We start from the raw sequence: 18,692 nt of genomic DNA on the forward strand, positions 1-18,692 counted from the left end.
AGATAGTATACCTATATTCGTAGGTTTCTATACGTAAAGTATTGTAATGGAAACTATATTGATTATATTAATTACTAGAGTAAATCTAGAAAATACAGAAGTGCTTCAACACCATAGGATTGTTTCTGCAAAACCAGTACTGCACATTTTACTATTGCAATATGATAGATTTACTGTAGACGAGGTGGGCAAGGTAATATCTTTTATTGGACCAGCTTCTGGTGGGGAGAGAGACAAGCTTTCGATCTACACAGAGCTCATGTCATTTTGCTACCCACAGCAGAATCCTTTAATATATAAGCTTCTGTTCTAGGTAACTGTTTCTTCTTCCCCATCCCTTAGTCAATGTCATTCAGGCCCCCATTATTCAGCTAGAATCAGGAATGATTCATCACCTGCAATGAAATGCATCTACAATTTTGCACTATAACATACTGCCAGAAAAAGGCATGAATAAAGGGCAGATAAGGAAACTGTGGGAGCAATTCATGTAGGCAACAAATGTCTGCACAAATGAAGGCCAAGACAGAAAATCAGACCCTCAGTTTAGAAATATTTGCCCAGCTAAGTTGTATTTTACTGCTTAATGGACAAGCAATAATAATTATCCTGGGTGCACTGGTTAACTAACACATCTGGCCTACAGTTGAAAATGAGAATTGTACTTTGTGCTTCAGATTCTTATACTTGCACACAAAACTGCTGAACAAAGTTTATTTACCTGCCAAAAATCACTGGTATTTTGTTCCTTCTCTGGCTCAGCCAGCTATATCTATACTGTATTTTGGAAAGAGGACAAATGGCTAATTATGTGTTGGTATCACCCAAAATTGGAACAGCCATTTTCTTCTAAAAACCAAATTGGAGTTCCAGGTTATGTTTGGTAAAGTTGCCTTGAGAATAAGCTGATAAAGAGAAATAAAGGCAACTTTTTGTATCTTTTTCTTTGAAACACCACTTACGAAAGCAACTGTATTGTGGCGGCGTATTCTGGCTGTAAAACGAATACTGAAATTAGTTTAACAGATAATTTCAGAAGCTGAAAAAGCAAAAGGGAAAACAATGCTTCTGAACATTTTAACAGAATTTCTGGCTTCCCAAAACACAAGCCAGTCCCTTTGCATACCAAGTCCCTATTCTATTTTCTATGGCTGATGAGAGAATTTCTTGAAGCTACAACTTAATTTAAAGCCTTGATCATTTTTGCCACTGCCATTATGATTGCAAGTCAGTATTTCTAAACACTAATTATTAAAACTGTGAAAGACATCAACTTTAAATAAAAGTTCACCATCTGTAGACATTTTACCTGTTACCAAGGATAGGCTCTCCAGAGGCACCCAGTGCTGAATAGTCCATGCCATAGAAATTCAGCCCCAGCAGAATTTTACTCCTCCATTTGGATTCAGGATCAAGCACCTGAACACAGGCCCGTACCCAGGGAAGAGGGGAGTTTGGGCCAGGCCTGTTGGGTCAGCAATAGAATAAACATGATGTCAGAAACAGTAAGTGTTTATTTTCAGATAACAGCAGCTTTGTATTCTTGAACTAATTATAACTTGATGAGTGAACTATGGCACATGAAAGAATTACAAAGGCTAAATGGGCAGCCGCTTGTAGTCTGAACTCTAGCTTGATGCACAAAGCACACAACCTGATTTTCAGATGACATTATGATCCCTTCCTAGCACAAAAAGGCAAAGAAACATCTCACATAAGTCAGAAGAAAAGGCTTCCACCTAGCGTTTTTCCACTTCACTGGGCTTAGGATAATGTCCACAAGAGAATTCAAAATCTTCAGTGCCTTGAATTGTTTAGTATACCATTCTGACATTTGCTGTTACGTTGCAACATTTAACACACTGGACCTAATCCTGTTCATTTTACTCACACAAGGAGTCAACAATTGGTGAGCAGGATTTAATCCACTGTTGCTTAACATTCCTACCTTGTGGTAATAAATGCAGAATTATCTGGATGGGCAATGGCATCATAAGGAAAAGCCATGTTTGTAAAATGAACAATTGGACCACACAGACTGACTGTCATCATGTGCACCAAGACTCAGTAGCCTAACATAAGGAACAACATATTCCAGTCTTGTGAACAGAGGCTTTCACCCTCTGGTGACTATCTACCTCAAAGTGTTTTGGATATATGTACAATTAAGAATAAAATCAAAATAGTAAGCATACTGTTCTTTTAGCAAAGAAAATACTTTGCTAAAAATTATGAGTTGTTCATCTTTAAAGGTAATGGTGTAGTGTCAAAATGGGTGCAGTGTCCTATAGTTCATATGTTAAGACTGGGTGTGGCAGAATTTGATTTTTTTTTTTTTTTATAATTTCAACAGATACCAATGTTTATTTTTAAGCATTTTTTTCCTATTTTCATCAATTTAAATTTCACAGTTGCAGGAAATTATAGGGAGTCAGACAATTATTTAATGATGGTTGATGTAGAAATTCAAATATTTAAAGCTTTATATCCAGTAAAACACTCATTTTCAACATCGTATGTTGAAATATACAAAGTACATAGCCTTAAATCAAACTCTAAGTTCTCAAGGAGCATTTTTCTTACTTTGTCTAGCTGTAAATTTTGATCACCAATGGAAGTATTTTTCATTGGTTTGTGCATGTACAGTAAAATTGATGCTTACCTACATTTACCAATTTTTAAAAAAACTAATCCTCCCAAGCCTAGATAAGACCTATCCAAGGAAATTCAGAATACAAGGTTAAAACCAGTCAAAAAATCCTGTCTCAAGATAAGGTACTACTATAAAATCACATTTCTTTTAATAATGGACATGACAGGTGTTATTACAGACTCTAAAAGAAGTGACTCCCTGTGAAGAAAAAAGACAATGAGTACTTGTGGCACCTTAGAGACTAACCAATTTATTTGAGCATGAGCTTTCGTGAGCTACAGCTCACTTCATCGGATGCATGCTGTAGCTCACGAAAGCTTATGCTCAAATAAATTTGTTAGTCTCCAAGGTGCCACAAGTACTCCTTTTCTTTTAGCGAATACAGACTAACACGGGTGCTACTCTGAAACTTGTGAAGAAAGAGCAGCTGCACTGCAGCAACAGCAGATTTAAGTAATTGTATGCATCAGTTAAAGAACTGACTCAAAATGTCTCCATAACACTGCTTAAAACCAAAGTTGCTGTTCCACCAAAATTCCACCTCAGATTAAAATGGTATCTTATAGCTGTTTGATTTTGATACCAAGCTCAAGATCAAACTTGTGCAATTCTTTAATGCTGTTTTTAAGGCTTTGTTTATTCAACTAATAATTTATCACTTGCTAGATTCTCTGTCTTGAAAGTGTCTATTCACTTAGTATATATAGATGATAATGATGCAACATTAAACATTTTAAGAATACAGTCTTAGCAGTATTGTGTTCCATTGCCAGTTACAAGTAAATAGCAGTTGGAGATTCTAAGCAAGAACTGCCGGGGTCTCTTTGACAAGCTTCCCGTTTTGTCACTATTTTTCATCTGACTGTGTAGCCATAAGAAACCAGCTGCATATGTGGCTGGGACTGGAACATGTTTCAGCAAAGAGAATGTAAAAGAAATATGTTCAAATCTCAGTTCTCATTCCCAGCTATTTTTTTTTTATTATTATTATTCTAGGGCTTTAGGAGTGGATTTTTGAGAATGAGTGGTGGAAACTGAGAAAGAGGAGTAATAGAGGCAGGATGTGGGAAGTTTTGGGAGTGAGGGACTATATAAACGCTTTTCCAAAAATAAAGACAAGCTTCTTTTAAACATTTGGGTGGAAAAACAAGCACCAAACACAAACCTGTCTAGAGGTTATCAAAATGCTAAAATACTAGATACAACAAAAGTCCCTTAGGAGTGCTGCAGATTAGTACAAGTGAATGGTATGATATTCCTAATGGCAGGGAGATGTTACTAATTCACCTCAATACTGACCTTGGGAAACCAAATTTCAGCTATGTACTGTAAATTTATCAGGAGCTTCAGAAGCATATTTTTAGCAGGAAGTTAAGTTTGAAGTTAACCATGGCCAGTGGGAATGAAAGTCTTTAGTATAGCATTTAAAAACAATCTCCGAAATACTAGAGTCTACTCTAAGACCAAATTAGGCAAGTACAAACATCAGTTGTGCACAGTACCATTTTTCCACAGAATGAAAGTACACTTGTACATTCATCCCATCATGGGTTTTGAAACTGCACCAACTAGGGTCTGGAAGCAAAGCAAAGATCATCTTACATAGAAGAAACTGATGTCCAGTTACTAGCAAACAAACTCTTGAGCTGAGGTTCAAAACCCTTTAAGAGATCTGGACATCCAATTTCCATTAAAGTTAATTAGAATAAAGTATCCTAATCTTAGACATCTTTGAAAGTCTCAGCCTTCATCCATAATCCTAACTGCTAACCTAAAAGCCCTATCTGGTGTAGTTGGAACAAACTATCCACTCTTCCTGTAATCAGCCAAGGCTGTAGTTTTCACAGCTACATAACTGACAACTAATTTCTGGTTATCTGTGCCCAGCCATGTATCCTTACCGCTGTGGTGTTGAATAGTCATATGTCATGAGACTGAAGCTGTCCATTACTGGGGCCAATTGATCAAATTCTTTCTTTGTGAACATTCCCGGCTGGTTGGTCCTTTCAACAAACAAACAAACAAAAAAGAAAGTATAACATACTTTGGGTTGCTTTCTCTCCTAGATTTGAAGAATTAAATTTAATTCACTTTTATCACATAGCACAAAACTTTCATTTTGGGATTGCAGCAAGACACCTCGGGTGACGTTCTTAAAATGAATCTTTAAGACAAGATATTGAGTACTACTGCACTGCCTATGGCAAAGTGTTAAAGAACTGGACATTCATAATATACTTTTAAAGATATATTTGCAAGATAAATATAATTAATATAAAAACTATGTTCTAATCAAATTTCTTCATATAATATTGGACTGAACCAATACACTAATAGTCTTTGACAAGCCAAGCAATTAATTGTTTTTAAAGTTGCTATTTACATTTAAAATGCTAAGCTGTTTTGAAAAATAAAACAAACAGATTTATAAATAAATGAATTGAGCTGTTCCTACAAAAACATGAAACAGATAACTTCTTCAGAAAATGCCCTCCCCTCATATTCATGTATAGGAAGGGGCAAAAGAAGTCTTCGCTGTGCTAAGGTAACTATTTTTTCAACGTGGTAAGCCCATTTTGTTTCTTTTTAACCACTGCTAATAAAACCACAAAGTCCCAAATAATGGAATGACAACAACATGGGGTGCTTTCAGCAATAAATGGGGGTATGTACACTTGCTTTGAGGTTGGATATAAGTGCTGCACTAAGAGAAATAAGGATTACTTTAACTCTGAGAAGGTGTTGCAATTACTCAATTCTGAGATTTAATTTACCGAGGTCAAGCAGTTTGACACCATTTAGCAAGATGTATAGCTTAGAGATCCAAAAGACTGTTTTTTCCTATGAGATCTAGTATTTTTGTACAAGCCTATATAAGGGGATGAATGAATTCCCTTATTAAAATTTAGCCATTTTCCTCCAACAACTGACTTTAAGCAATGACCCATGATCCTATATGAAGGAGGATGGGAATCTAAAATCTGGAGAGTGTGACAAAGGGAGAGAATGAATAAAGAGGAGAGGTTTGTTTCCTGGAAGATTAGTGAAACCTGGAATTCAGGTTAAATTGAGTTGGTAGAGGGGAAAAAAATGGCACAATAATATTCTATAAATGCCTGCCTTGAATTTTCTTGACTTCAAGGACCAATGCATGAGTTTCTCTACTTCAGGGATGAATTTAACAAATTTCTCTTCCAAAACCAACAAAAATCTTTCAGGGTTTTTTGTTATTTTTGGAATGACCCTTACTTATATAACCAAGTGTCAAGTCTCCAACCCAACTTCATGTATTTGGTTAGTTCTGGACATTTAGAGGCCCCTGAATTTCTTCTGTTTTCTTTTTAGGTAAATTAGGACATACTCACTCGGTACTCTTTGAAATTTCTTCAAAGAGCAATGGTCATAACATGAGGGCAAGTTAAAGCAGCATTATGCCTCTTCCTACCACTCTCCCCAGGAAATATAAGACAGCCTTGATAAAAACATACCCCAAAGAGGGGACAGGTATGGGAGAAGACATTGGAAGGAACACCTATGTCCCCCGCCATAGGGATCTGGAAGAGCTGGGGGAGAGACAGAGAGAGAAAAGGAGAAACAGCTCACTCCCTCCTAAAGCAGAGCTAAACACGGAGAGGAATTCTACAAAGAACAATGTGCGTGGGTTGCTACAAACTCCATTTTACTTAACAGAAAAGAGCAAAGTTATGTACTTGCAAACATGTGTACTGCTATTCTGTGTGTCACCCACGGACAAAACGTAGTGAACGTAATTCCCATTAAAGGAATTAGAGGGAATATATTTCAGAGTTCACAATTTTTCCTGACCAATAGCTTTAAAGGAACACACTTATTAGGGCAAAAAATGTTACTACTATCCTTTATCGAGAAATGCTGCAAATAAAACGAACTCCTGGCTCCATCACTCTGGGAAAAAGTTAATGAAGCAGAAATTAAGAAGTGGTGTGGAACAGTCATTTTCCATGTGCGCACGTTGACATACGTGGACTGAGTATGAATGATATTTGTCAGTCAGGTCACTTTTGATCTGACAAAGCACATATTAGAATCAGATTATTTACTTTCAGTATAGATAAACATGTTGGCAACTGTTTTGTTTTGATATATGCTATGGCAGCCTCGTGTTCCAAGAACCAATAATTTAGTTGCCACATTAAGGAGTCCTTCTCTTCTTCTCCCCAAGGCTTCAAGCACAAATTAAAAACCCGATCTCCTCTTCTGGTACCCATGTGTGAGCCTCAGTTTTCTCAACCGTGATGTACCTGCCATTTTATTGCAAATTTAAATCACAAACTTTCTACAAGAATAAATCAAACAGAGTGTCTTTGTTACAATGTCATGGTTACCTGAATGCCTGTAGGCAAAACAGTTTTCCTTCCTCAACCCCAGCAAAATGCATTTTCTGTAAATTGATTCTGATTATTTCTGGATGGGGGAAGCATAAGGAGTAATTATAGCAAGCATTAGATTTTTATGGTATGTTGCATTGCTTGGTAGATTAAGCAGGGTAATACTTTAATGAAACTCAGTGATGCAACTTACCCCCCTCTCCCTTTTTCAAATCAACTGCCAAGGAATGGGGAAAAGACATACAAAACACTGTCATCGTCTCACACACAGAGGCTTGTAACTGAACTGTTTCAAATAAGTGTAACCCTCCGCATGCTGGAAGTGGCGCTCTGTTCCCCTCTGGCGGTGGCTAGGCAGCTAAAAATTGATGAGCTTGTCTTTTAGTTCATGCAGTAGCAGCTCACGCATTTAGCTCCAGAGACCCCAGGTTTGATCCCCACTGCCAACACCTCTGTGTGAGGCGGCGTTCCATAAGAAAGGACGATTGGCCAGGAACAAAGGCCTATAGAAACATGCTCCATTGACAGAGGGTGTAAACATCTATCACTTTCAATTCAACAGTAGTCAATCAATTCTGCACAAACAATTTGCGAAACCCCTCAGCTGGGCGGTTGGAGGGAGTCATTTTGCCCAACGCAGGGCCTTTCAGAAATGTTCTCAGTAAAAGAATTGATACTTGAGGATAGAATTCTAATTTTAATTTTTAGATTAATTTAAAAAAAATTAAAATTAAAAATGTAATAATTTTTAGAATTCTAAAAGAATTGATACTTGAGGATAGATGCTCAGACTTTAAGGCCAGAAGGGACTATTATGAACATCCATTCTGACCTCCTGCACATCACAGACTACAGAACTTCACCCACCCACTCCTGTAATAGACCCCTAACCTCTGGATGAGTTACTGAAGTCCTCAAATCATGATTTAAAGACTACAAGTTAAAGAGAATCCGCCATTTAGACTAGTTTAAACAGGCAAGTGACCCATGCCCTGTGCTGCAGAGGAAAGTGAAAAACTCCCAGGGTCTCTGCCAATCTGACCCAGGAGAAAATTCCTTCCCAACCCTAAATATGACAATTGGTTCGACCTGAGCATGTGGGCAAGACCCAACAGCCAGAAACCAGAAAAGAATTCTCTTTAGTAACTCAGAACCCTCCACATCTAGTGTCTCATCACCAGCCATTGGAGATATCTGCTGCTAGCAGTCGCAAATCGGCTCCACGCCATTGTAGGCAGTCTTATCATACCATCCTCTCCGTAAACTTATCAAGCTCTGTCCTGAAGCCAGTTAGGTTTTTTGCCCCCACAGCTCTGCTGAGAAGGCTGTTCCAAAACTTCACTTGTCTGATGCTTAGAAACCTTTACCTAATTTGAAGCCTAAGCTTGTTAATGCCCAGTTTATACCCATTTGTTCTTGTGTACACATCGGCGCTTACCTTAAACTCCTCTCCTTCCCTGGTATTTATCCCTCTAATGTATTTATAGAGAGCAATCATCTCTCCCCTCAGCCTTCTTCTGGTTAGGCTACACAAGCTCTGTGCTGCTAATGTGCCTTTCAGCTGAGGATCTCAAATCACTTCAAAATTTAAGTTAATCCTACACTCCACTCCAAGGCAGAAATTTCCCCTAGTACGCAGCTGAGGAAATTGATATACAGAGGGCCAAGAGACTTGCCTGATGATACATAGCAAGGCCATGAGAATCAAGGGACTTGCAATCCTGTGTTTTAGCCAAAAGCCTGTCTTTCATCTAGGCTTTGAATATTAAGCACGTATTAGAGTCAGTGCAGTTGCAGTGACCCCCATCACCATTTATCAGAAATATGTAATGCGCATACTGGAGGCAGCTCGTCATTCAATTCTCAGTTGACTGAAGGTGACTTGATCTGTTCACAGAAGTGCAACTATTAAGGGGGAGAAGCTAGATGTGCAAGCACACATTAGGAAAAAATCAGAATATTTAACAGAACAATATCTCAAGAAGTTCTTTGTGTGGAATTAACTTTGCCCCCTGAGCTTACCTCAGTACAGTTAAAAAGGTGACTGTGCAATTTGGGGCCTAAACAAATATGCATTCTTTTTTAAAGAAGTGTGAAATGAAGCACTGAATGTGAGAGAAATGTGATCTTCCATAAGGAAGATAAAAATAGAAATCAGTTCTTAATGTGTGCAAACATATGGTAATTATGCAATATCCTCTATAAATGACATAATTCAGTATCAAGAGAAAGTACCTACAAAAGAGGAGGGGGAAGTGTTCCTTTTACATGTCAGGCCGTGTCAAATCCTTTTACTCCATTCTAAAAAGCAGGCATGACATACATTTGCATCTGGGCTTTTCTCCCCTCTCCCACAAACAAATGAGGCTCAGTTTCCTTAATATTCTACTCAGACACATTCGGGCAGTCCCACTTGATTCTTTAAGTAATCAACTGTTCAATGCAATTATCTCTAAAATCCTATTCAACACCAACAAATTCCAGGCATCCAGTTTTGGAAACAGCCATCCAATCTAGATTTAATTTGAATGCAAACACCGTGCCAAAGGCATTGGCTGACTGGAAGTTCATTGCAGAAAATTTTCCTTTGATATTTAGCCTATCTTTATTTGCTTATTCTTTACATCCCACTCCTAACTATATCACTTTTTATTAGGCTAAGTAATTCCTTTAACTTGCTATGGTTCACACATTTAAATATAGAAGTTTACATCCCCACTTGGTCATTGCTCAGACAAGCTATAGATTCAGGGTAAAATAGTTATTTCCCTTCAATCCCCCAGGCCACGCTACCTGTTTCTAGAAACTCCCTCAAATTTGTCAGTATTTTTCTGATGAGTCCAGAACTAAGCATAGCATTCCATATGCAATCGTATCACAACCCTACAGAAAGAAATCACCTATTTCTTATAATATATCTGCATATGCAGTCCAAAACTGAATGGCCCATTTTTGCTATTCTGCTGTCCATGCTAATTCTAAAACTAAATATGATTCTGAAATTCAGTAAAGTCTTTAGCATTACTGATTTCCATGTTTCCCTTCCCATTAAATAGCTTATTTTCAGTGCTCAGTGGTGTTATCAAATACTCTTCATTTACTGTCAACTTCAAATTAACATGTTCTACTGAAGACATATCTGATATTTAACAGCTGTCTTAAACGTCTCTTGCATTACTCCAATTCCTACTTCTACGAACTTGTTATTCTGCCATTTATCATAACTTTGTTTATGGCACTTTTTTATTCACAGATCAGCATTTATATCAAAACCTGTATGAACTGAGTACCAAGTTTTGAGGTACTGTCAATAGTTCTTTTAAAATCATATTACAATGCATCTACCAGTCACCACTTTTTAAATTTCTATCACAATCAAGTTTGTTTAGAGTTATTCTTTAATCTCATGATGCTTCTTGCTCATGGTTCTATTAACCTCCGCAAAATTTGGAATTTGTTCCTTTACTAGAAAAAGGAGGCTAGACTTACGAAATGGCTATTGCCAGGATTACTTGTTCAAAGTTCCCCTTTATATTTGTTTTTCTCCCATCTTGTGGTCCCTCTCCAGTTTTGTGTGTCACTTTAGAAGTAATTGACAGTGGTACAGTACATTTGCTACAGCAATTTCTTCAGTATCCTAGGATGCATATCATCTGGAGTTTTAAAATAGTTTATGTTCAGATATTCCAAAAAAACCCATCTGGGCTTTATTGGTAAGTATTTTTTAACAAGGTTCTCACTTCATGACCACTGATAACATATTTCTTGTTGAAAAATAGAAAAAATATTTGAGCATATCAGCCATTCAATCCACTTTCATTTACTTTTAAATGGACCTACTTTCTCTGCCATTTGTTGTCTCATTATACTTACTCTGCAAATGAGGCAAGGTAAATACAAAGCTTCCTATAACTCATTTGGCTTTTATCTGCAAGTTTAAACCATGTTCTTGTTTGGTTACCTCATCTCTTTTCCATTTACAGTACAGGGCTTTTTCCTCTATCCTCTGGTCTTTGAACACTCCTTCATGAAGGAGACTGTTGGCTCCTTATTCACTATGCTTCTATTTCAGACGTCATCTACTCAGTAATGGCTTAATTGTCATATCTCGTATAACCCCCCGATTTCTCCCCACAGCAGTAGTTTGCAAAGCTTCTCCCCACATCAGATCTTCCTTACTGGATTTCATATTTCCTCAAACTTAGGTTCCCTGAAATTTAACACCATTGTACTATTGAATTTTGTGATCTCAATGCACAGAATTCAATTTGCTCATGGTCAGTGGTTTCAAGATCCCTTTTTATTCTTACATTCAATCGGGTTCTCCTTTATTTTTAAGGAGTAGAGGTTGGCTGCTTTCATTGAAATTTCTACCTTTTGGATCACACGAATGCAGACATGGCTAATGCTAGCCAAATACACAAATAAGATATACAATGGCTCAGATATTTTATTTCCTAGAAAGAATCCTGGTGGCAGCAGTCATTTTGGTAAATGTAGCTGCAACAATAAGCAGAAGTGTCACATTCTGGCTCACCAAGTCAAGGGCAGGGATAACAGCTCCCTGAAGCACTTGTCGCCTAGTAAAGCAACTTTTTGAAATATAAGTAATCTGTGCTTGTGATAGCGTTGGATGTAGCAGCCAGGTCAATGCCATGGCCTTGACAGGACACTGCAGTAAAGAACCATGAATGATAATTACTGACATAGTTCTTGCTGTCAGGAAAGCACATAGACATGCTGAGTCAGGGTGCACAAAGGGAAGACTTCCAGAGAGATAAAAGCAAACAATACACAGTGAGTTCTGAGTTACATGTAGGTTGATGGGGGCTTTAAAGAAGTGCAGCAGCATCTCCTGCTCTCCTTGCCAGTGCTAAGGGGTGCAAGGCCAAGGCTACAGGCACCCTCCCTTTTGGGCCATGCAGTTTTTGAACTCAGATGGGCACAAGAACTGAGACTGTTGTTCATTCCTACATGTAAGGGTGGAAGGGAAAACGCTCGTGCTATACCTTCCTGCATACATGTGCACAGGCCAGATGAAGTCTCTCCCTCAGCATGCACATAACATGTCAAGGCTCCAGTAGAGCCCTGCCTCAGGAAACATGCATGCTTAATATTCAGATAAGTTGTTGTGCATTTTGCAATACAGCCTCCCTTTGCTCATATCTTTGGTAAGTGCTGAAAACCATACAAGAATTCAGAGACTGATTCTGGGGTTGGAAATCTCACTGCATACACGTCAAAGCTACATTTTCACTGGAATACTCAAGAGGTTTCAATGAGGGCTATTTTGCCATGCCATATTAAAACTGCCTGCCTCCAGCCATTACAGCTCTACAGGCACTGAGCACGGGAAAAAAGAAAACTGTTGCTCTTTTGAGAAGTCGTTTTGGAGATTTGCAGCAAGTCATTTTGTTGCTGGAGAAATCAGTGATTCTGAGTCTAGAGTAGTGTATATTACTTACACTTATTTACACCTCTGCATACACGAGTACTGCTCATCTTAAACAGCAGTAAGCCAATTTGCACACAGAGACAATTCCCGAAGGCCAGCTCAGTCACCACAGCTCAGCTATAGCTCCCTCCATTGTGGTCCCCTCCAGCTCTCTAACCACCCCAGAACACTCTCCTCACTATTACACTGGCAATTCAGGAACACTGTTGTCCTCCCTTTCCCAAGCCCCTGAGTTTGATACCTGCAAGACCTCTTCCTAAGCTTCGGTCACGACCCCACTTCTGCTAGTGCCATTTTTATTTTTTACACACATGTGAACACGCATGTATTCCCCCCACCCACAAATACAAAACCTTGTTTTTGTCAAATTGCCTGATTGCCAAGCCATTTTTGCTCAAACGACCTAAAAGCCTACCTTCAGTAAGAGACAGCATGTCTGCAAGAGTTCATCACAAAAGCGGGGGGGGGGAGGGGGGATTCTAATGGAAACACAAAAAGCTTTCCTTCCAGATCTAATGAGTAGGAACTTATGATGGGTACATACAACCCCACATCTGTAAGGAAAAAGTTAAGCAGCTGTTCTGGGCCCAAGCAGCCCCAACCACGACGCCTGCAAAGCATGCACAACTTGGAGGAGGAGGAGCTCAGAAGAAGAACAGGCCAGCTCAGTAGGGCAGCAGACAATCGAGGTGAACTGACCTACATGCTGAGTTCCTAGAAAGGAGCACTGCAGGCACTCCTGCTGCCTGAGGCCTGGCCGTGTAGTAACGTTACCAAACCCAAAGGGAAGAGATCTGTCACTCTCAGGAAGTCTGAGACTTCATCTTTGATTCCAGTTATTAACAGTCTTGATCTATTGTGAAAAGAGGGGACTGGTAGGAAGTGATCCAGAGAGGCAGCAGTAAAGCCGCTACTTCCTGCACCCCAGCGTGCTAACCACTGGGCCCTGGATCAGAACCCAGTGAAGGGCTGAGCCCAGGTTTCCCCACCAAACCCTAGGAGCACCAAAGACAGAAATCTAACCATGATATGGGCAATCTAGATAGAGAAGGCCCTGAAGACAGAAGAGTCAAGATCCTAAGACCCTGACCTATATGCCCCTCACTTTAACTAAAGGGCTACCCATTGCTGGACTGTTTATATACCCTGAAAAGGACAGAGCTCAATGCGTTACCTGGCCAGATGGCTGAGCCAGAGAAGAAGACCACTGCAGAACCGGACTAGCTGTCAACAGGGCGGGTGCCAGCAAGGAAAAGAACCTGCCACATCATTGTGATAACTGAGACTATTACCCTAATAGGGGGCTCAACAGTTTAAAAAAAAAAAAAAAAAAGAAGTACTTGAACGAATAACTTCATAAGACATCACATAATTTATAATAAATGTTGATGGGAAAAGGTATGAAAGAGATTAAAAGACTGAATGAGTCCAAACAAAAAGGCCTACTGATATAACTCAAGAACTATGTTAAGATCATGCCAGGTAAACAAGAAAAGTGTGAAACCAGAAATCAGTGAACCAGAATTGGTGTGTCAGAAAAAAGGTCTAATTGGTGGACAAAATAATGAGGAGATGGGCTATTACATTTCCTTTATGGGTCCTTAAAGAGAGTTTGGGGAGAAAAATTGACTACTGGAGCAAGCTTCACCATCATACCTGCCAACCCCCACTGTCTTCTGGGACCCTGGGTCTTCACCATCTTGATCCTGAGAGACATCCAGTCCAGACCAGGCCAGATCAAATAGAGGTCCCAGATGACTTCGCCACCCCTACCAGCTACAGCTGACTCCCAACCACCACCTGGGATTAAATGGACTTTAACAACAACTGCTCCAACCCATTCCATCTCATTTCTTCTCTTTTCCTCTTCTGCCATCCAAGAGATGATCACACAAGGGGCTTTTCCCCTTATAGAACTCTCTCCATCTAACGGGGAAAGGGAATAAGGGATGTAGTTAAAATGAAAGCCTTAAGACTTTACATTTCAAATGATTCAACTGTCTTTTCTTCTTTTCTTTATCTTCAATAAAAGGTTAAAAGGATTTTTAATGGTGTCTTTGCCATGATACTAAGCAGACTGAGCGCTCGGTATATCAAATCCCAAACCTTCTTTAACACTGTTTAATGCTGGACATTAAACATTATTGGGTTAACACCTTTGGCCCATCTATTCCATCTAAATTAATACAGCCCCTCCCCCTCCTTGGGCAGCACCTGCAATGAAAGATCTTCACAGAATTGCTTGAAAAGCCCATGGCAATTATTCAGTTGGATAGTATAGCTCAATATATCATCTCACTAACTGGGTAGTTTGCACAAGCTAACAGTATTAACTGAAGATTAAGTCAGACCCAGGGCCACAGGAGAATATGTACAAGTAAGTCACAAAAGTGCCTAAAAGAGGGAGAGATCCATGATATCAGGAAATTGATATCTGAAAACAGAGGCAAAACTGATATAGTTTCAAAGCGAATTGCCAATAAATAAAAGAAACACAAGTGCTAAACTGTCTGGGTCTAGGAACATGCACGCCCTTTTTTTTTTTTTCCTTTCTTATTATTCTTGAGGAAATTCCCATAATATGGAAAAAAGATTCTGACATGCATATATATTAATACCTGAAATGTTAACTTAGCAATTTACTCAATGATAAAAACCCGCACCGCAACTAACCATGTATATTAAAACAGTAATACCAACAATAAGGAACATTTAAATCTTGCACTGAAATAGATATCTATACCAGGCACCCTTTGTATTATAAACTCTTCCTTTTCTCTATAACAGTTTAAAATGCATAACAGTCACTACCTGAAAACTGAGCTTTGCACAGTCTGCAGCATAGATTTAAACTAATTATTTATACTGAGATGCTTTTAACGTTTCACATATCTATCAGTGGGGACATCTTTTTGTTCTGTGTTTATACAGCACCTAGCACAATGGGGTCCTGGTCCATGGCGAAGGCTCCTATGCAATACAGTAATACAAATAATTAAACCTGTCTGTATAAACTAGGAATTTACTGTTTGCATAGTGTGTGTGTGTGTAACCAACTGACTTCGGCTGGTGTCAGGTCTGTAGTAATATTTACATTAACTGTATTTCCAGTCCCAAGCTTCCAAAAATCAGGATTGAAATGGGCAAAAGAGGGTATTATTTACCACATACAATAGCCGTTTTGGACTATTGTCTCCAGAGAACAATTCAATAGGCATTGTGTGTCCAAGCACACACAGTTACAGAACCTAACATTTTCAGAAAGGCTTTGTTCTTTCTAAATAGTAGCCAACAGCTCCTGTGTTTGTATACATAGCATGACCTCCCCAAGATAGTTATGGAATTTGATAAGAAAACAGGCAGAGAAACTGACTTCAGATGAAAGTCAGAAGCTTTGGATGAAGTGCCAAAAAAGCCTTGTTTTTCTGAAAGAGTATAAGGTGGACTAGCTGTCAGAGCCTGTACATCAAAGACCCTGCTGGACAAGATGATTGCTACCATGAAAGAGAGCAGCAAAAGGTGGAACAGAGCAAAATTCCAGGGGCACTTTTCGTAAGTTTGGAGAGCATCAAATGCTTTTCCCTGTCCATCAGCGTCTTCCTTGGGTATATCTTCAACCAGTCATTCCTTATCCATGAGCTGATCTTGTCCAAGCACTGAAATATCTTGATAATATGTGGTAAGTAGAGCTGTGTCATCTATGTATTGCTGGCACTTCAGTCCATGTTGTCTTATAATTTCACTCAGTGGTTACACGTAGATGCTGAATATGACAGAAGAGAGAACTGATCCTTGTGGTACTCCACACGGGTCTAGTTGTGGACGTGTATCTTCCCTATCATCACTACTCTTCGAGCACATCCCCTCCAGGAAGAAGTCATACCATTTTAGCACATTACCCAGGACCCCTGACACCTCTCTCAGGTGAGAAAGCAGTATCTCATGGTCAATTATATTGAATGCCTCTAGTTCCAGGAGGATGAAAATGGATGTCTGCCCTCTACCCATCAACAGCAGGAAATCATGCACTAGTGCCACTAAAGCAGTTTCAGTTCCATGTCCTGATGTGAATCCAGAGGGTGCAGGGTCTAGAATACTAGCTTCCATTAGATGAGCTTGAAATTGTCCTTTGAGTAGCTTCTCTACGAGCTTGCTCAGGAATGGACAAGCTTAACTCATGTCCTTGCCAGCCTCCATATATTGTTCCCCCTACATTATGTTTGAAGCAACCTAAAACTGATCAGCTTACACTGGAAAAAAAATTCAAGCTACTTATGCAGTTTTAAGGCCCTTTAAACTTTAAACTGTAAAAACTACATTCCAAAAATCAATCAACTTTTGAATAACAGCAAGAGAGAGGTTCTGACCAGGAAAATGCTTCTTAAAAAGACAACATCTTAAAGTGTGTACTTTAAATTATGTACATACACATGTATGGAAATTGCTCACACAGCTTACAATACTAAAGGCATGGAAAAAGTACTTGGCCTGGAGGCATTGGTTGATTTGTCCTATAGTTAGTAGCAAACATATTATGGAAGCCACAAATTGGAATTGGGATCCCAATATGCTGAACAAATTATAAATCATCCAAGGAAGGTATTATCTCTACTCTAAGACAACAACAGCTTGACATACAGATGAAAGGAAAGCTATACAAGTAAAGCGAGCGATTTCTTTGAGGTTCACACCAACAGACATCATATAGGCTGAGCTATAGTTCAAAATAAATGGTGGTTTAAATTCAGAAGCAGAAAAGTTAAAGCGTCTACCCTGTAGTTTCAATACCTTCAGCTGCTTTAGCCACAGCTGCAGTTACTCCAGAACAGGAAACTAACATTCAGATTTCTTCAGAGACCCAAAGTGCTATTTACCAGTTGTTCACTAAGGATGCCTAGATTTGCAATATCAACACACTTGCTGTCACAACTAACACACATCCTACTATGTAAGCCCAATTTTCTCCACTTGCCGTGGATTAGCATTCTAGGCTTTTTAAACTATTCAAGTATTTTAAATTTTTTGAAGGCAAGAACCTCCTGACTCACTTCTTGGAACAGAAGAGTGTGCCAATTTAGAAAACTAACAAGCCAGTTGGGAATGTCAAATGCAAGAGCCGAAGATTCATAAAGTAAGAGTGTTGTCAGAGGACAGTTCACAAGGCAAGAGTGCTTCAGATCACTGGGGAATTTTAACAGCTGACAAGTAAAGACTTACTGCATTTTGATCTGGAAACAACATAGTACTTATGTACCAAATTAAATTTATGCAGATCAGTGAGGGCTGGCATTTTTCCTTGATACATATCCCCCCTCCATCCCAGCTGTTGCTTTTGCAGTACTTGCTCTCCAAACAGAAATGAGCACATGATCTGCTCCTGCTGTGCAGTGTCACACACTTTTCCAAAAGCCAAAGTCATTACCTGTGGCCCATCTGGTCTAAACCAGAAAAAGAAGTCAAGAAGTAGGGAGTTTGCCAACAATGTCATGTCCTGAATAAAAAGTATGTAAATGTTAGTCAGCAGACATCAAGGACTGAATGGGCCTGGAGCTGTCATCCTCTTCCCACGACAGGAGAGTAATCCGGGTCAAGGTTGAGGCATGTAGGCAGGGCATACTGGACTGCCACTACCAATGCTAGTATTTTGTGGATAATTTGAAATTTGTATCCAGGGCTGGTCAACCAGCTTAAAAAGATTCACATATGATCACAAATCAAGGGCATGACTACTGGTTTGGAAAGTTTCTTTCCCCACTCCTTACTGTATTGCCTTAACCCATTTTAAGGGTCCAGCTCTCTTCAACTCCTTTGCCTCCATCCCTTTTGATAAGTTAATTAAGAAAGATTACACAGAATGAACATCTGCTCCTCTTCCATTACTTTCTCAAATTTCTAAAACTATTCCAACACCCTTGATGCCAGGGCTCACTGCCCAGGCAAGCCATACTCCAAAAGCAAAGCTTTACACAGGGTAAGCTTGTATCTCAAAGCATATGAATCTGATTTGAAAACACTAACATGCCAAATGTAGGATTTACTCCTCCTTACAAAGGTTAATGAGTCCCTTTTTTCTTTTTTTTCTTTTTTTTTTTTTTTTTGCATAACTGTCCAGTATCATTCCAAAAGGTATCTATTTCCCCTACAGCAGTTGGTTCAGAATCAGGAAACCTGCAAAAGTTAGGCTTGAGAAAGTATAAATTTCAGATATTGGTCTGTA

General features: G+C 39.1%; 1 protein-coding gene across 3 annotated transcripts in view; it reads right to left on the bottom strand.

Annotated features, from left to right (window-relative positions):
* CHID1 (chitinase domain containing 1) overlaps nt 1-18,692 on the bottom strand; it is a 251,785-nt gene that overhangs the window by 141,329 nt on the left and 91,764 nt on the right. For all 3 annotated transcript variants that reach the window (XM_077819882.1, XM_077819883.1, XM_077819884.1), the window contains exons 9-10: nt 4,555-4,656; nt 1,310-1,465 (exon numbers count right to left, since the gene is read on the bottom strand). In XM_077819882.1, coding sequence (XP_077676008.1) covers nt 1,310-1,465; nt 4,555-4,656 — 258 coding nt within the window. The remainder of the gene's footprint in view (nt 1-1,309; nt 1,466-4,554; nt 4,657-18,692) is intronic.

Source organism: Eretmochelys imbricata, chromosome 6 (genome assembly GCF_965152235.1).
Source record: "Eretmochelys imbricata isolate rEreImb1 chromosome 6, rEreImb1.hap1, whole genome shotgun sequence".
In the NCBI taxonomy this organism is placed as follows: domain Eukaryota; kingdom Metazoa; phylum Chordata; order Testudines; family Cheloniidae; genus Eretmochelys; species Eretmochelys imbricata.